Source organism: Dasypus novemcinctus, chromosome 2, assembly GCF_030445035.2.
Source record: "Dasypus novemcinctus isolate mDasNov1 chromosome 2, mDasNov1.1.hap2, whole genome shotgun sequence".
Classification (NCBI taxonomy): Eukaryota; Metazoa; Chordata; class Mammalia; order Cingulata; family Dasypodidae; genus Dasypus; species Dasypus novemcinctus.
In genome coordinates, this window is record NC_080674.1 from 115,650,870 (window position 1) to 115,670,408 (window position 19,539).

A 19,539-nucleotide genomic window follows, 5' to 3' on the forward strand; every position below is an offset into this window, starting at 1 on the left:
GAGGGTTTAAATTTGAGGCATGAGTGTTCCAAAATGTGTTCACTGAGTGCAACGAGTGTGCCATAATGACGGAGGAGGTAGCTGGAGTGGGAAGAGTGGGATGGGGGATGGGGGTATACAGGAACCTCTTAAATTTTTTAATGTAATTTTTTTTTGATGTATATATCTTCAAAAAAATACAATTCACAAAAATGATGGGGTGGGGGGGTGGGGAGTGGGATATATGGAAACCTCTTATTTTTTTTTTAATGTTTTTTAATGTAACATTCTTTGTGATCTATTAACTCTAATAAAAAAGTGTAAAAAATAAAATAAAAAAACAATATATATACAAAGATGAAAAAAACACACACAAAAAAATTTGAGGCATGGCAGAATGACACAATTTCATTTAAACTTTTAGTTTACTGAGCCTGTTGTTCAGAAAATAAGTTAGTTGGATGAGAACATGAACAAAGACACCAATTAGGAAGGTTTTGCTGAATGACAAGAATCAGATGGTGGTCACTTAGCTGGTGGCAGGGAAGGATTATCAGTGTAGATGAAGAAACTGTGTTTAAGGTCACAAAATTACTAAGAGCCAAGAACTGATCCTAGGTCCAACTCTTCAGCCTAAAAAAAATCTGTTCATAGTCTCCTGTATTAATATAGCTGTCTTATATTCCTTATCATATCTTGAGTTTCTTAAGTTTCTCCTTACTGATAATCTACAGTTTTCTTAGTGAACTTCTGGTGTCTAAAATGCCTTTTGTTGTTTTACTGATAATGAAAAGGAGGCTAGAGAAGTTCAATTCAAGTTAACATATTCAAGGTCATATCTTGTAAGTAAATAAGCCAATGTTTGAAATAAGCTTCTGACACAAAGCCTATGAATTTAGCTCTTATTTTAAGAAGACCTCTCAGTATGATTTACTATACAGAGTGTATAATACAATGTATCTTCTTAAAAAATAATAGTCAATGCAATTTAAGCAGATTTCCTCATTACCAATCACAGACACCTTCCTTCAAACATACACAATATCCAGGGTATCAAATACAAAATTAAAAATACAGTTTGTGAAATTTGATATGTTACCTCTGCATTTTTGTAGACTCTAAAGAAAATGCATTTATTTATATTATTTTATTGCTAATGCAAAATAAAGTCTAAGGATTAAAATGACCTGTAATTCAAACTCAATACTTGGAATGTATTTTACATATAATTTTGGCTTCACGAATTATTTTTCAATATGGACTGTGGCCTGTAATGAATCACTGAAAAGATGGAAAGCTACTCATTTTCAGATTTCTGTATGGATACTGAATCTCTTAATTGGTATTTCACAGTTCATGTTATAAATATTTAATGGGAAAGAAATATAGCTATTTTTAACCAGTTCTTGCCAATCACAAATAAATTAGGGTTGTTTTTATAAATTAATGCTTATTTAATGATATACTTGATGCATGAAAAGAAGTAGAAGGAAACTTTAAAAAGTACAGACATTTGAAAAGAAAAATGACTTTTAGCTTTAAACATTCCAATTTCTTCAAATTTCAAAGGGTTTCACAAAGATAAACATAATCTACTCTATGTAAATGCATTCCTGTGAAACAGGCAGTAAATAAGGACTATCATTCGTATTTTACACATAAAGAAAATATACTGAAGTATCCTGACTGCATAGACACCCAATCTAAATGGACTCCTTATTTACATTTCCTGTGAGTTCAGAACCTTTGTTTTACTCACTTGCACAGCAAATATTTAATGAAAGCTTCCTCCACGTGCCATTTTTGCTAGATACAATGGAACTAACAAGGAATCATCCCTCACCTTGGGAAGTTCACCACTGAGGAGTAAAGTGAAATATTACATGAGAAATGATGTAACATAAAGGAGACATGTCTAAAATTCTGTGGGCATTCTGAAGAATAGAGAACATGATTCCACCACTTCCCAGTCCTATAATCTTTGCTGAACAACCTGGTCTCTCTGAGTGGAATATTCCCTATGTACAAATAAGGATAAGATCTTGCAGAATTTTGGAAAACATTAAACCAGAGCACAGAGCCTAGTTCCTGGCAAATGTTCAATACTAGATAACTCTTAGTTAAGAGCATTACTGTTTGGAGCTAAATATTCAGAAAAAACTTCTTTGCAGAAATGACACTTGAGTTTTACCTTGAAATATTTACAGGAAATGGAGTTCCTTGTAAAATCCCTCCTGTCCTTCTTCCTAAGCACATGGCCACCCAGTTAGTCTACACTTCCCAGTCTTTCTGGCAGCTGGGCATGGCCAAGTGGCCAAACCAGTGGGATGTGAGTAGACGTAATATGTGCAACTTTAAGGTCACCTCTAACTCAAAGATAAGCCACTTCCCTGGAATGAGATTTTTTCTTTCCTTCTAGTGGACTTGTAAACAAATATAGTGGTATTTGACACACTATATGCCTATGAGGTAGTATGGGAGCCAAGTTCCTCCCTAACCCCATAAGCAGAGCTGCTCTGCTAGCCTAGACCCACTGGATTTGTATGGATTTATTTACACTGAATAATTGGAGGCCTCTTTCCTATAGTTGCTTCAACTCTACCCTAACTAATACCAATAGGAACAAAGTTTTTTTCAGAAAATGAAGGGTTTGAACCAACTCAGGGTAGCAGAATGCTTAAAATCAAGATCAGAAATGAATATAGATAGCACTTCTTGGCCACTTGACCAAGGTAAAGTGCAGAAACAAAAATAGAAATACTAGGTTAAGAACAAGTGTAAATGGTATTGGATGGCAAGCTATGGCAGAGACTTATAGCTGTCTAGACCAATGTCTATTCCTTCCCTTTCTTACTATAAGATTCTCCCTTGCAGTTAACTTTGCCCATATGTCTAAGTTATGACCAGTAAGATGTAAGCAAAATTTATGTATTATTCCTATAAAGCCTCCAAAAATAGGCACAAGCCTTAAGTTCCCTTCCTCTAATCTGCGGCATGAAATATGACTATAATGCTGAAAAGGAAACTAGGTTTAACATACCATCTCTAGACTAGACCCAGAGAAATATTTTCTATTGTTTACCTGTTACTGCAATTTCAGATTTTCTTAGTCAAAGTGGGCCCGAATTCTATTTTATACATAGACTTTTTGGCTTTTATTTGATAACTAATAGGAAGCAAAGCAGAAATATAATTAGAACTTTACTTTAGGATGATCAGAATGAAAGACCATATGTTGAATGGTTTGGAGTGAGGAGTGACTGTTGGTAAATGGGCAATATTTAAATAGTTGCTGCTAGAGGTGACAAAGGTCTGAACTGGAGTTTGGACAATAAAAATGAAGAATAAAAGGATGTGTGTGTTTATGTGGAGGCTAAATCAGTAGGCCTCAATACTTTATGGGATTTAAGAAAAGAAACTTTGAGTGTGGACATACAGATGATCTCAAGGCTTGGAGCCTATATTGTTAGAAGTGGGGAGATGCCATCAAGACAATTAGATGGGAGGAATTTGGGTAGATGATCTATGCCATTCTGGACATATTGAGATGATTTTCCTGTGAGACAGACAAATGCAGAGGTCTATAATCCAAATGGACTTGAAACATGAATAGAAAATGGTTAAGATCTGGAAATAGAGACTTCAGATTCACCTACATATCACTGATAGTCAAAGTTATGAGACTGCAAGAGAAGGAGTACTGAGGGGAAAAAAAAGAATGAAAGGAAGGTCTCTGGACAAATTTTCCAGTTAGGAGGCAAGATGGAAAAAAAAATACAAATGATTGAAGGAGATTCAGGAAAGTTTTACACCATAGAATTCAAATAATTGTACAATTTGGGATATAAACTCCTCTGAGAACAAGCTGAACATATGGATCATAGTCTCCACTGAAAAGTAGATCAAACGTCTGTATTAATCCCATATCCCTCCATCTCCTGTGACAATGGCTGAATGCATGACAATAGCTATCTGGCTCCAGTTGGGCCAATCTACTTCTCTTTCCACGGATTTTCAATAATTAGCTGGCACTTCAGTAGAGTCAAGTAACGGCTTTTGGTGAGAGGCTGCTCAAGAAAACAAAGCACCCCAAATCTCAGAAAACTGCTTTCTGTGTTGTTCACTGTTATAGCCCCCAATAAATATCTGTTGGATAATTTATTGATATATGGCCTGGGTTCCTACCTTCTAGAGGTTATAGTCTGGTGGAGATGTAAATGGTCAAGTGGACCATTTTATCTCTAGAGCCTGGCAGAGAACACATAGTAAGTAATAAATGAATGATCAGGCCTGGCTATACATTCTTCTCTCTGTTTCCAAGTTAGTCCTATATTATTCCATTAAATTACTTTTTTGGCTCAAATTGGTTTGAATGGGTACTTGTTCTACAAAAACAAACAATCCCAGACCAATATAGCAAAGAAGAATGGATTGAAAATGAAGACAATGATCAAAAGTATCTAAACTGATAAGGAGAAGCTGTAGATAGAGACTGAATTTTGAGCAGTAAAGCCAGTTAGAAGAAACATATAAAATTGAATGCTAAAAATATTTACAAGAATAAAATGCTACCTCTTTTTCTAAAGGTAAACTCTAATACTTGTAACCATTCTATTTTGTATTTGGAAACAGTCAATGGACCTTTCAAGGTTACCTGTAAGAAGTCCACTTAGAAATATCTAGACTTCTAAAGTTTAGCGTCATCGCTAGTGAACTGAAATCTTGAGGAAGGTTAACTGGTTGGCACGGGCAACTACCTAAATTGATGTATTTAATGACTAAAGATCAATGAACTTTCCTTACGTTCTTTTGCTTATTAAAAGAACTTAAAATTTTAAGTCTGTCTCTTCTCCCTTTAGCCAAGAAAAATAAAAATCAATGATTCTGATACATTCACCTTAAAACCATGCATACTGAACTTCCTTTTGAGAGGAGGTTAATCTTCCCCTGATGCCACAAAGAAAGGTTTGATGAAATCAAGAACACCCCTTCCTGGAGAAGGTCTCACCAAATGCGTATGAGTAACATCTCTAAGAAAGAAATGCAGTAGAACTCTGGTCATGCTTGTTTTCCTTCCATAAAACGGTTTTCTACTAGAGAGTCCCAGTTTAAGATCAGGCAACTCAAGTGGAGACAGAGTGTTAGGGATTAGGGTCAACAGGTCTGGCTGAAAAAAGTGGGTAACAAAGAGAAATAATAGTAACAATCTTAGGAATGTACATGTGGCAGTGTGATATAATTGACGAATTCCAAAAAGAAATATTGGGTTATGCTTGTAATCTGATCTGTACCTGGGTATGATTGAGTTATGATTAGGGTGTTGAGTCCCCATCCACCAAAGGGTGGTGGTGAAGAACAGAGCTGAGGGTTTCTGATATTGGAGTTTTGGTGTTGGAGTTTGATGCTGAAGACTTAGGCTGGAGCCCTGGGAAGTCAGCACACAGAGGAAAGAGAAGCCAGCCCCAGGAAGAAAGGAACCATGAACCCAGAGAAAAAAAAGCCCCAGGAATGTAGGAACCCAGGAAGCCTGAACCCTGGCAGACATCGGCAGTCATCTTGCTCCAAATAGACTTTGGTGAGGGAAGTAACTTAGGCTTTATGGCCTGGTATCTGTAAGCTCCTACCCCAAATAAATACTCTTTATAAAAAACAACCAACTTCTGGTATTTTGCATGAGCACCCCTTTGGCTGACTAATATAGTACATAAATAAGGGAAGGATAATCCCTTAACTATGTTCCAGAAGGTGGAAGCTACCACAACACTGGCCATCACAACCAAACTTTCTCTACTGACCCACTTTGACCAAGGCTCAGATGCAAATCTAATTATTGTTCATTTGTACAGTGAATGAGACATCTGGCAAGAAGGAAACACTGACTTGGTAATACAGAGGATGAGTTCATGGAACTCTATTGCTGTATACCAAAGCTATGGAGCACTGCATATAGGCTTTGTCGTAGAAAATTGTAATACTTAGGAAACCAGTTTGACTGCTATAAAGAGGATAAAAGCACAGTAATGTAATCAGGATAGACCATCAATCCTTTTTCAGGTAGCAGACCAAGATAAGCAGTTCTCAGCACCAAGGAGTTGGTAGCTCAGATTTCTTCAACCCTGTTACTCTACTATTCTCAACATATATCACCCATCTTATGGTCTAATTTGTCTGCTTCAGTTGTTGCAATCACATCCTCATTTCTAATAAAAGGAAGAGATAGAAATAAGACCAGGATGACCCTCCCTGAAGAGCACAACCTGGCACTTGTGTACATCACTTCTGCTAACATGTAACTGACCAGAAATATACCCAACCTCATCTAGCAGCAAGGGAAGCTGAGAAATGTAATGTCCATTTAAAAGTTCTATGAAGACAGAGGTAGAGGAGAATGGATATTCACTGCATTGAATTTGCATACTTCAATGAAGCAATAGCAACAAAATGCTTGTTTCATATTCTGCTTTCTAGAGACCTGAACCAAGACAGTAATCTAAGCTGAAGTATAGGAAGACTGTGAGACTGTAGTTTCTTGGATCTGGAAAGAACCTACAGACTTTGTACAAATAATCTAATCTCCCATTTGGGACAATAATTCTAAAAGAAACTACACCAGAAAATATTCAGTGTGTTCATGTTCCTTATGACCATCCAGCTTCTAAGTTACCATATCTTTAACTAAAAATCACCTGTAACCACCAAAATGCTATTTTCTTAGAAGTCTCAGATGAAAAGTAACAGGCCTAATTTCAGGGAATTAACAACTAGAATTTCACTTAAAGGGTTATAATAACTCAGAAAAATGAATGCCAAAGACTATTCGTCGAACAAACAAATGACCAGAATATTAACATGAATCTGGAAAAGTTCTCTCTCACTGTTGACAGCACACATTTAGAACCTACCCAAGCCCCAGGTCCCTCAAAAAAAAAAGTTACAACATACTATGCTTTGAAACAGTAAAAGATTGCAAGATTTGTTACTTTCCCTTTTGGACAGAAATGAGTGGACTTTAGTAGCTAAAAGCAGGATTGGCAAAGAGTCTGAGCCATGTCTCTGACAGAGCCCACACTGAGCCAGCAAAACCATATATTTCTTAGGACAAAAAAATGATGAAGATTCAGTATGAGGTCTATTAAAATATTCATTCAACACATAAGACAAACTAAGGCAATGATCATTGATAGTTCCCTGCTTCATCTCACACAGCTGATGTCAGGAACAATTTCTGGTTTCCTTGCTATAGAGATAAGAGTAGATGATTGCACAGTAAAAAAAAAAAAAAGCCAGAATTTTCAAGGGTTGGGAAATTTATAGGAGACCCTCTCTACTTTGTCTGAACTCAAAAGACTAAACATCCTAGTTAACAGCAATCTGATCTAAACCAACTCCCCTCTCCACAACCCCAGTGAGCTGTAGAGAAAGCTGCCTTGATGCTGAGCAGAGAAATAATGAAAAGAAGAGAAAAATGTCTGTTGCTGAGAATATTATTCCCAACACAGATTTACACCCCAGTCATTAATTGGCGAAGAAAATTCAAGCAAGGAATTTAGTTTCATTTCCCCCAGAATGGTAGCATTTATAGGTATCTGGCAGAGAAGCAAATGCAGTTTCTCTGGAAGACGGCACAATCTTCCTAGTCCTTTACAAATACCCAGAAATATTTTTTCAAGGGCAAGTCAGCAATAAGATACAAGAAAAATATTAGCATATGTGAACAGAACAAACATCACAATCACCAAGACTTCAACCATCAGAATAATCAGACATAGACCATAAATCATCATGCTTATCCAACAATATGCTTGAAAGTATCTGCAGGGAACCAGAAACTGGAAACCTATATATTAATAGCAGATTTGAAAAAAAAATTTTGGAATTGCTAGAAATGTATAATAAAATTTTAAAATGCTTAATAGACAAATTTGACAAGAGAAAGAATTAGGCATGTGCAATACAGATCACAAATAAGAATGAATTATTCAAAATAGAGTAAAAAGAGATATAAAATGAAGAGGAAAGGGTAAAAGATATGAAACATACAATGAGATGGTCTAATATAGATTTGAGTCCCAGAGAAGAGAAAAGAGAAAATGGGTCAGATGTAATATTTGAAGAAATAATACCTGGAAACTTTTCAGCAATGATGAAAGACACAGCCCATGGATACAAAAGTTTCAACAAATCAAAGCAAGGTTATTATTTTTTTTAATCTGACACATCATAGAAAAATTGGAGAAAATGGAAGCCAATGAGACATTTTTTAACGCTTCTGTGGTGGAACCATGACAGGAGGGAGAACCAGATTAATTTAAGAAAGAAGACATTAAAATTCCAGCTTGCTTCTCAACAGCAACAATGGAAGGTGATAAACAGTGGGATGTTATAAAAAATGTGCTGGAATAAAAGGAATAAACATAATAACCGCACAATCATAATTCCATGTTCAGTTTTAAACATCTTTCAAGGATAAGAATAAAATGACATATATAGACAAATAGAAAATGAATTTTTTGTCAAAAACAAAATCTTATTGTGGAAAATTCTAAAAGTTGTATATCAGACAGAAGAAATATAAGCCCAGATGGAAAGTCTTAGAAGAAGAAATGAAAAGCAAAAAAGTAATAAATAAGAAATGAACTATAAGGAACACTGATTATATAAACAGTAAGAAAGATGAGTATGGCTTTAAAAATCCCAAATTAAAATTGAAATGCCAGGTAAGACTTGAGGAAAAAAATCAAATTATGAAACGTTTAAAATTTTCCTTTTAAATCAGAATTGAGAAAAGCATATTTAAAATAATGAGAGGATTTGGCAATATATCTTTATGTCAAAACAATATATAAAAAACAATGGTATTTCTCAATATAGGCACAATTAGAAAATATAATTTTCAAAAGTATATATATAAAAAATTTATATTAGCATGAAAAATACCAAATACCTACAGATAACTTTAATAAAAGATGTACTGCTATGAAAAAATAAAACTAAAATTTTATTGAGAAACTTTTACACATAACTAAATAAATGATGGGATATACCATGTTCGTGGATTGTAATCCTCATTATGATAAAGATGTCAATTGTTCCCCAATTTATCGATAGATTCAGAACAACCCAGTTTTAAAAAATCAGTGTTTTGGGAAAAAAAAAAGAAAAACTCACCCTGAAATTAACATGCAAAATGCCAATGAAGAAGAATGAGTTTGGAAATGTCATATTTACTAATAAATGTTATAACTAAACCTTGATAATTAGGGCAGGGTGTTATTTGTATGTAAACAGACAAATGGACCAGTGAAACAGAACAGATAGCCCAGAAAAAGATATAGGGACACTGACTTAAGTCAATCTTTGTACTAGAGAAACAGTGGAAAAACAATGTTCAATACCTGGTGTTGGATCAATTTGATATACATACAAAAGGAATTTGGACCTGTACTAACACCATTCACAAAAATAATTTCCATATGTATTACAGACTTGAAAGACAAAACAATAAGCGTTTTAGAAAATAATACGTAAGAATATCTTTCTGAGCTTGTGGAAGGGAAGATTTCTTAAGACACAAAAATTACCAATCATAAAAGATAGAGATATTTGACTTTATATAAATTAATTAATAAGTTCTAGTTACCAAATGACATATATCCTATGACCTAGAAATTCCACTCCTAGATATGTACCTTAGTTGTGCACCAGAATGCCTGTATAAGAGAACAGGAAACCTGTTCAAAGAAACTTCAGTAACCATAAACTAGAAAGAGGAGAAATGTCCAGCAATATTAGAATGAATCATAATTTGCAACGTTAATGAATGGACCAATAAAATGAATAAATTAGCAATAAAATTCATATAGCTACTCAACAACTTGGATGAACCATAAAACATAATGTCTACATTAAATTTTAAAATTTGTGTATAATAAAAGACACCACAAAAAACACAGTTAAACGACAAGCCACAGAGTGGAAGAATTTTAGTAACTATTTAAGAATACCAATATATCAATAAGAAAAGGACAACACAGAAGGAAATTGGTCAAATATATAACAGGCAATTCACAGGAGTAATTCTAATGACAACATACATATAAAAATTATACTCAGTCTCATTAGTTATCAGGCAAAAACCACTTTGACTTACTTTATTGGCAAAAATTAAGAAATCTGACAACAGCAAGTGTTGGTGAAGATAAGAGGAAATGATATTCTTATATACTAGTGTTGAAAATTCAAATTGATTCAGAGAGTTTGGAAGGCAAGAGAAAGTATAAGTAAAATTTAAAAAGCAAGGATAAAAAATTATACCTGCAATGGTACACAAGGAGAAATATAGACTCATTTTCACTGCAGCTTTATTAATACTTGCAAAAGTTTGGAAAGTGAAACAAGATAAATAATAAGGTAAATAAAATACAGAGCATTCATTATATTAGAACACTAAACAAGCATTAAAAGTAATGAAGAAAATAAATAGTTATCAATATAGATAAAATTCAAAAATTATGGTTGATTTTTTTAAAGCAAGTTGAAGATAGCTGTGTTGGGTAAAATTATATTTATATACATATGCAAAATATGATTTTATATTCCTATATTAAAGTAGAAAATGAATTGAAATGATACATGCCACAATTATTATAGTTGGAAGGATTGAAGACTTTAAAATTTATCCCTTGAAGTATTCTCTATTGAAAGAAAATATTTGAAACCAATATAATAAGTTCTATTCTGCATTATGTTATACTCTATTGTTAAAAGCTTTAAGATATTTCTTGAAATTTAAAAATCACACCCAATCTACAATCTTTGATATAATAATTTCACTTTAAAAATGTTATCCCAAGCAAATAATCTGAAATGCAGAAAAACATTCTATTATTGCTTAATGAAATATATCAAGGAAATTAGAAATGACTGAAATGACTCACAATGCTGAATACTTTGTATTACACATTTAATGAATTATCATGGCAATTTAAAAGGCTTATATGAATGTAGCAAAATACATTTCATATTAAAAAAAGCAGATTTCAAAATTTTAGAAATTTTAGATTATTAAAAAGATATTTATTTTTAAAATAAAGTTTAATATTTGTAACCTTAAAAATAAATATGGGTGTTTTTTAAAGTTGTTCTCAGTTTTCTCTACATTTTGAATTTGCTACAATGTATATTGGTCCCTTTAATAATATGAGTGTTTTTCATACTTACCTTGGTTTGTAAATCTGTCTTTGATTTAAAATTTGTAAAACATATTCCAAGGGTTCCTCATAAGAGAAAGATTCTCCATATTTATTAATTATAGTTGATTTGTTAGCAGTCATATTCACAGACCTAAGAGAAATATTAAATAATATATTAAATACAAATGCACTTATAGTACCAAGTAGTATATTTCATGCAAATTCATGATTTGTGAGGAAAAGGGACTTTAAGAATTGGTACAATATTAAGGAAGAAATTAAATTTAAATTTCAACTGTCAGACCTGGCATTCAAACCCAACTTTGCCTGTAAAACCCAGTGTCATTATGAACATATTCATTCATATAATATCTAGTCTTTAGTATACATCAGCAGTTTTAACAATAAAACCACTAAAACAAAGCATAGTATAGTAGTTCAGTGGATAGGCTATAAAACCAGACTAAATGGGTTATTTAATCTCTTTGTAACTCAACTTTCTCTGCTGTTAAATGGGAGCAGTACCTCCTCAACCTCAGATGAATTCCATGAGGAATAAAAAGGGTTAATGTATGTATATTGTGTGCGATAATTATTAGATTACTGTTTTCTGTTTTGTAAGGTTACTTGTAAACGTCTTCTTATGTTTCCCGTATTTTACCATTTAAATTAGGACTTCTCACCCAAACTTTTTCATTTTTGAATTGTGTCTGACCACATTTCATGAATGTATGGCCAAAATTAGGATATGCTATTGGTGTATAGTAGAGTATTTGAACAGCAAAGTGAAGTAATGGAATGGGTAGTCAAATTTATATTGAATTCTTTTGTGTTTCATTTCTAAGATTGCTAATTTTTAAAACTCCTGCTTGTATCAGTCAAGATGTTGGCCACGAACATATCAGCACACTCAGAGTAACTGAAGAGAGATGAATGAAGGGACTCTTTCCAAAGATGTGGGCAGAGTTTTAAATAAAAACAGGGGAAGGTGCAGCTTTCAGGTACTGGTAAGAAGGGGTGAACTGTTAGCACTCTTAAGACAGAAAGAAAAGGGACCCAGAAAAACTAGATTGTAGGAAAGTGGTGCTTAAAAAAAACAAAGTATGGCTTTCAGTAGAGAAAGACAACCCATCTGAGGTTGACTGCCACGTGGAAGCCATAGGACCCTGATCTCACTCCTTGGGCATTCCACTCAAATCATCTGCCGGTGCGTCCCAGGAGCTGCACAAAATCAAGGCCAGAAGGCACAGGGTAGAGTGTGGAGTTTGGAAAGTGGATCTGAATGGCCAATAGAAAAACAGCCAAAATGAAATGGATTATAAACACAAAGCATGGTTATCTATGGCTACTGTTGCAGTATCCCTTTTGCCTCAACTTCTGGTTCTAATAATCTATATCCATTAGTAGGTAGAGCAAATGGATTTTTAAGTCAGTAGCTGTGAGGCAGGTTAGTATAGTATAGTATAGTATAGTATAGTATAGTATAGTATAGTATAGTATAGTATAGTATAGTATAGTATAGTATTAGTATAGGCGGCTGGCCTGGCAGACAACGTGGCCAACAGACCACATGGCCGACAGAGCACATGGCTGTGTGACCTCGCCCAAAAACCTCCTGAGAAGAAGGCTGCCAAAAAGACTGCAAGATCCTGGCCATGATATCTTAATGGGGTGAAGGGAAATCCCTGGATATCCTCAAAAGGTCTCACCATTGGCCACCTGAGAAATGATAGATGGGGCAACCAATCAGAACAGCAGACAGACTCTAAAAAGCCCTGACCTAGGGTCCCATGTACACCATGCACACTGCAATGTGCCCATGGTCCGTGCCTCAAACCGTGTACTTTTCCTGTTTTCTTGGTTCTTAATAAACTCTTTACTCCTTTGCATACCCTATGACATGTCCTTAAGCTCCTTTATGCCACATACGCCAAGAACCTAGAAGTCCAGAGACCAGAGCCATCCCGTAACACCTGTGCTGAGTTATATTCAGGGATGCCATTTGGAGGAGTTCTAACTTTAATGCAAAAAAATATTGTTCCCAAGCAGGATTAATAATTTTCAGAGGTTTCTTTTTCTTGAAAGTTAATACCACCACATTATATATTTCCATCTTAAAAGGTATTCAGGTCAATAACTACAAACAATCATTAACAATTGAATGATAAAGTGCACATACACAAAGACAGCCTAAAAGAACAAGAACAAAGAAGATAACAATACTAAAAGGAGTTAATTTAATAAATCTAGTAATAAATGTTGCAAATTTGACAAGTATTTATTTATTGAAAGTCACATAAAATTATGAAGATAAGATGTTTAAGTAAGCTAGCTAAAGATTTAATGTCTTCAAGCCAACCACTCATAAAACATTTCATATTTGAGAAATATAATTTAGGAGGATAAATTTGAATCAAACATACTCCTAGATAAATTAGTTTAAAACATTTAATGTCAAATGGAAAGGGAAAAGTACAGGACACCTAGGAATAAAAAATACCTGAAAGAAAATTGCTTTAAGGCAAACTAGTATTTGTGAGCATTGTGTTAGATATATCGACCCAGACTTTTTAGCTATTTCCTGATAACATTTCACAGAGTTGACTATGATTCGTTATTTTTTTTTTCAGGTTTCAAGAAATTAAAGACTAATTGTTCTAGAAATTATCTTTTGATCATAGAACATATTGTCCAAACATTTCTCAATCTGTTGGCAATAGTGGTAGGCATCTTTGCTGTTTTCTCAACTTTCGAGTTCTACAACAACCTGTGGATAAGACTTCACCAGACTCGATGGAGAGACAAGGTCAAATTGCTGTGAAAGTTTCCAAATGCATATATTCTTGATTTCTGGCTTATACGGGGAGGACTGATAACAATGTACAACAAACACTAGTTTGTGAGCCCCTGTCTGTGTAGTGTTATAATATACAGAGACACTTTGACTCCCTAAAACATTTTATTAATTGGGATTGCTTCTGTCTAAGAATAAGAGAAAGAGTAATCAAATAATCTCAAATTTCCAAAAGGAAAATGAAAGCCTTTAATTTTTTTTCCCCACAGAGCTGATGGAATTAAATATTTAGTAAGGGTTTAAAATAACCTTCCCAATACTTATCCCAAAAACATACTCAGATTATGGAATCCAAAAATGCCATCAACTTTCAGAAACCTTTTAAAAAATCTTTTTCTAGGAATAGCCTTCATTAAATTCTCTGGAGCTCAAAACCTGAAGATATCTGCCAGGAACAATCATCATCATCATCACCATCATTATTGCATGTGCATAAGGCCTTGTTACAATGTGTGATATTTTAAGATTAGTTTGCCAACTCAAACCCAAAAGTATATAAAAATCTGAAAAAAGTAAGCATTTAGTTATTTTAACTGGCTTTTGTACAATTGTTTTAATTTTCATCAAACCTGTTTTTAAATTCCTTTTTAACATGATTAGGTAAATCACAGAAGTGAAAATTTGCATTCCTATAATTTACTGATGGCAAAACAAGATTCACTACACTTCTTTGGTCAAAAAGAAACACTCTTTTTCTGAATGTGACAAGAGTAACGAAACCAAATAATGATGGATATGAAGCAGGAAGAAATAAAAACCAAAAGAATTTGTTCTAATCTTTTTCAGGAATATCATATAGTATGATTTTGTGAAGTGCTAAACCAAAGTATATTTCTGGATATATGCTAGCTAATAAACAATAAAACCATCAAACCAAAACCCAAAGAATACTTTGGGAAAAAATGTTGAATTAAAAAGCCAACAGAAGCAATATTTGTTATTTGCAGGTTCTTATAATATAGCACTTTGTGCTGTTAATACTAAAAACATACATACAATTGTTAAGACAGTAAAGAAAGACTGCATGAAAGACATTTGCCTAGAAATGTTGCAGGATTCTGTATTAAAGATATCAGATTCTAATGGCACCAAAGCTCAACATATTCCAAATGGGTTAACAATATGGAAGACCAATTCAAAGAATAAAAAAATCTAGTAAAGTATTTTTCATTGCAACTTGATGAATATGCAGATTTTGTTTTACTGCACGTGCAGTTTGAAATTACTGGTGATATGAAGGAAGAATTCTTATCAGCGTCATTGCTAATGAATATAACTACCTCAGAATTGCATAAAACTAGGAAAAATTCATTTTTTAAAATATGGTTTGGAGTTTAGGTTTTCTGTAGGACAGCTTCAATGACAGGTAATCATTCTGAATTACTAATCCAGATTAAGGTGTTTATACCAGAAAACCAGCAGCCTCTGGAATGTAAGAATAACTCACCCAAGCCAAAAAAAAAAAAATCATGTATGGCAACTAGCCAGAAATATAGGGACCTCAGTCCTACAAAAGCATGGAGATAAATTCTGCCAACAATCTGGATGAGCTTGGAAAGTGATTCTTTAGCAGAGTGCTGGAGTTTTGGTATTGCTTATGATTCCCAAAACGGATATTGAATTATGTTTGTAAATTGGTCTGTTCCCCTGGGCATATTATATTGGATTGGATTCAGAAGTTTCACTTTTACTTGATTAAATTATGATTAAGTCTTTGATTGGGCCATGTCAGTAGGGCATAGCAGAGAAGTTAGTAGGATTTTTTATGTTGGAGCCCTGGGAAGTAAATACACAGAGAAGAAGATACACGAGGAAAGACAGAAGGCTCCATTAGACACAGCAGAGGCCCTGGAAAGAGAAACAAGTCATACACCTGATAGTTTACAGGTGGCCATGTGGAGAGAGCAGAGTAGCAGAGCTTAGAGAGAAATGAGCCCCGGGAGAGAGATGAAACTTATCCCAGCCTACAGCTGATACTGGAAGAAGCTGGGACCATGAAGCTTTAAGAGGAAGAAGAAGCCTGAACCCCTACAGACATCGGCAGCCATCTTGCTCCAACACATGGCAACAGACATTGGTGAGGGAAGTAACTTACACTTTATGGCCTGGTAACTGTAAGCTTCTACCCCAAATAAATACCGTTTATAAAAGCCAACAGATTTCTGGTATTTTGCATCAGCACTTCTTTGGCTTACTAATACACAGAATCTCCAGATAAGAGCCCCACCAGGTAACACCCTGATTTTGACTTTGTGAAACCCTGAGCAAAGAACCCAGACAATCCCCCAAACAGACTGTGAGAAAATAAATGGGTGTTGTTTTGAGCTGCTAAATTGTGGTAATTTGTTATGGCATAGAAACTAACATAATATATTCCATAATTTTGCAATTATCATTGAAGTGGGTGATGATTTTGATACTGCAATCTGTGAAGTTACTAATAGGCATCTTACAATTTTGAGTGGATGTATCAATTTTACTTTTATCAAAAGAAGGTTCACACATAAAAAATTCATAAAAACAGAATCCATTTCTTTCTTCAAAATATAACTTAAGTTTAGCTATAATTTTATAGCATAAATTAGAGGAACTGGCTACTAATAAAATACTGAAAAGTTAAAAGTGAATATCCTGAACTTGACGAAATTTCAGAAATTTCTTCTTCCATTCCTGTCACCATACCTCTCTCTGACATGTTTCTCCACTATGAATGTTATTTAAACAAAACACACAAGTAGTAATTAAGGTATACATTTATGTCTGCAAGGAACACTGTGGAGAGCCAAACTAAATTAGACGAAATTTAAAAGTGCAAACAAAAGCTCATTTGCCCCCCTAAAAATTAGAAATATTGACAAACGTAATGTTTGTTCCAGGTATGTATATGTCTTCAACATGTAAAAATTGCTAATTTTCTAGTAAACTGGTTTTGTTTTCAAGAGTGAAAAAGTTAATGACCATAATATTTATGCTCTATATTAATTGGCTAGATGCACTTTCACTCAATAACATACCATTTTTGCAATCATTTCACACTTTGTTTATTTTTATTGAAATGCAACTTTATGTCTGTTGAATCGCATAATAAAAAGTTTGGGCTTGTATTTTGCATGTCTTTGGATTTTTACGTTTCATTTTTCTAGCAATTAGCTTTCATTGTAATTTTAACACAACACTTTGAAATTTAATAAATGGTGCATCACAGAAAGTTAGAAAAACACTTAGATACCTATACTTCACCTGCCCTTCCTCCTCAGCTGTCAACTCCAGACTTATTAAATTTTGTTTGTGGAATTGTCCAGAAATCTGTTTTCATTTGGTTTGGTTTGCCTTTAAGCTCCCAGGATGAAAACAATGTGCAGCCAGAATAGTATAAAGCAAATGTGGAACACAAAATCAGAGCTTTGACATGAACCCAAAAACTTAGCGATCACAGAGAAGTAAGAAATAGGATATTTTTTGTTGCTTGCCTTTTCTATTTTGTTCTTTAGCTTTGTGAGGCACAGTTCCTTATTTCAGCAATAATTTCCCCCCTTATTAATTAAAAAAAAATGCATTCCAGAGCTGAAAATCCTTCTCTAAGAAGCAGCTTTCTTAAAAATAGTTCTCATAGGTTGAAGGCACAAGATGTCTTTTCTGGGTATGCAATACATATGTGTATGTACAAATATATAAATATATGCATATTTGGAACAATAGGACACAGTCATCTGAATCAGAAACATCTGTTAAAATAACTACACTGACACCAACATAGTGGGTTCCTATCTAAACGAGTGGGTTTGGGGGTTCGTGGGAGTTTGGGAGGTCAGAGGAAAAGAAAATGGAATAATCTGAAAATCTTTTAAAATCAACCCATTTAATCTGATTTTCCTGGAAGGAGAAAGGGGAACAAGAGAGATGGTGAAAGCCAGAGAGAAGAAGGGGTAAGAATGGGTAAGGAGAGAAATGAGGAGGAGGCTGAAAGCGGAATGGGGAAATGGGGAGGGGAGGCAAGAATGTTTCAAACTATACACAACCCTCTATCTCCAAAATCTGGCAATGCCTTTCTAGAGGGTGTGATGGTTAGGCTAATGTATCAACTCGTCCAAGTAACTGTCCAGTTGTTTGGTCAAGCAAACATTGGCCTAATTGTAATACAGGGACATTTATGGACTTCAGTCACCACTGACTTTACTGCATAGATAGCTGATTACATTTACATCAATCAGGGAGACTGTCTTCAGCAGTGAGTGAACTTTATCCAATCAGTTGAATGCCTTAAAAGGGGAAGTAATTTCAGCATTCAGGGAGAATTTCCCAGCTCCTCTTTGGACAGCCATAGATCAGATAGATAGATAGATAGATGATAGATAGATAGATAGATAGATAGATAGATAGATAGATAGATAGATAGATAGAAAGTAAACATATATACTTATTCAAAAGAAAAGTGGATTTTGTCTCCTTCATTGTTAGATCTGAATTCTCCAGGAGACTGAGAAGTGAAATGGAAGATATGAGAGGTTGAGGACCATTTACTAGAAGCAGTTAGCAAAAGTCATACATCTGGGTAGAGGTATACATAATATAACCAGAGTCACAGATATTAATTATTAGTGGAACTGAAAGATTCAACTTCTAAAATATACTATTTGATAAAAATAGTTATTGAACTATTTATTAAATCCTTTTAGAAGAAATCATTTATACCATTTCATTCCTCCTCAGGACAGTTATATGCAGTCATGTAGACCTATGAACTATATAGAAAGGGGCAGAAAGTGACATGAGGCCCCAAAATTTTATTTTTCCTGCTCTCAAATGCAAGGCACATTCCTTGTGTTGTGATGGAAAATCACAACAATGAAATGAAGAGACCAAAGTGGACTTGTTAAATTGGATTATTTCACTTTTGCATCATAAAAGAAATAAAGAAATAGCTATCATTTTTCCTGCATCATCAAAAGGTGATGTAAAAGTAAAAATAAGCTTTATATAAATTAAATTTATCTTTAAGATTTAAATATCTCTCTATAGTAATGAAAACACAGAGTACTGACTGTCATGGGAATTGAAATGGGAATAAAACTGTAAGTGAATAAAACTGATCTTAAAATTTTATTTCTCTTTTTGTTAAATTCTTCCATCAAAGAGCAAAATAAAAGGTAAAAAACATCATTATATTTGACAGAAACTATTTCTAAGACCCAGATCTCTGCTTGCTCTAATTTTCTTGCCTTACAAAGCATTCTACAACTGAGTCCAATCTGCAGTAACTGTCACAATTTCTTTATTACCTCAAAAGGCTGGTTTGTCAATAATACAGATTCAAAAGACTTGCTAGCATATTTACCGGAAATGGGCAAAAAGACAGCTTGATTTTAGGTTTTACTTGCATCAGTTAATTTTTATATTAAACGTTATTTACTCTTAAATGTATTCCAGTGGCAGAAAACATTATACCTGGGCTCTAGTTTCTGCTAGCACCCCAACACTGAAATAATCATCCCGAAATGACAGTGGTCTCCAGGT

The 19,539-nt window shown here is 34.1% G+C and overlaps 1 protein-coding gene across 5 annotated transcripts in view; it reads right to left on the reverse strand.

The window, feature by feature from the left end:
- Positions 1-19,539, reverse strand: part of TMEM232 (transmembrane protein 232) — a 310,133-nt gene that overhangs the window by 243,224 nt on the left and 47,370 nt on the right. For all 5 annotated transcript variants that reach the window (XM_058276997.1, XM_058277002.1, XM_071209324.1 and 2 more), the window contains one exon: positions 11,200-11,322. In XM_058276997.1, coding sequence (XP_058132980.1) covers positions 11,200-11,312 — 113 coding nt within the window. In that variant the 5' untranslated portion in view covers positions 11,313-11,322. The remainder of the gene's footprint in view (positions 1-11,199; positions 11,323-19,539) is intronic.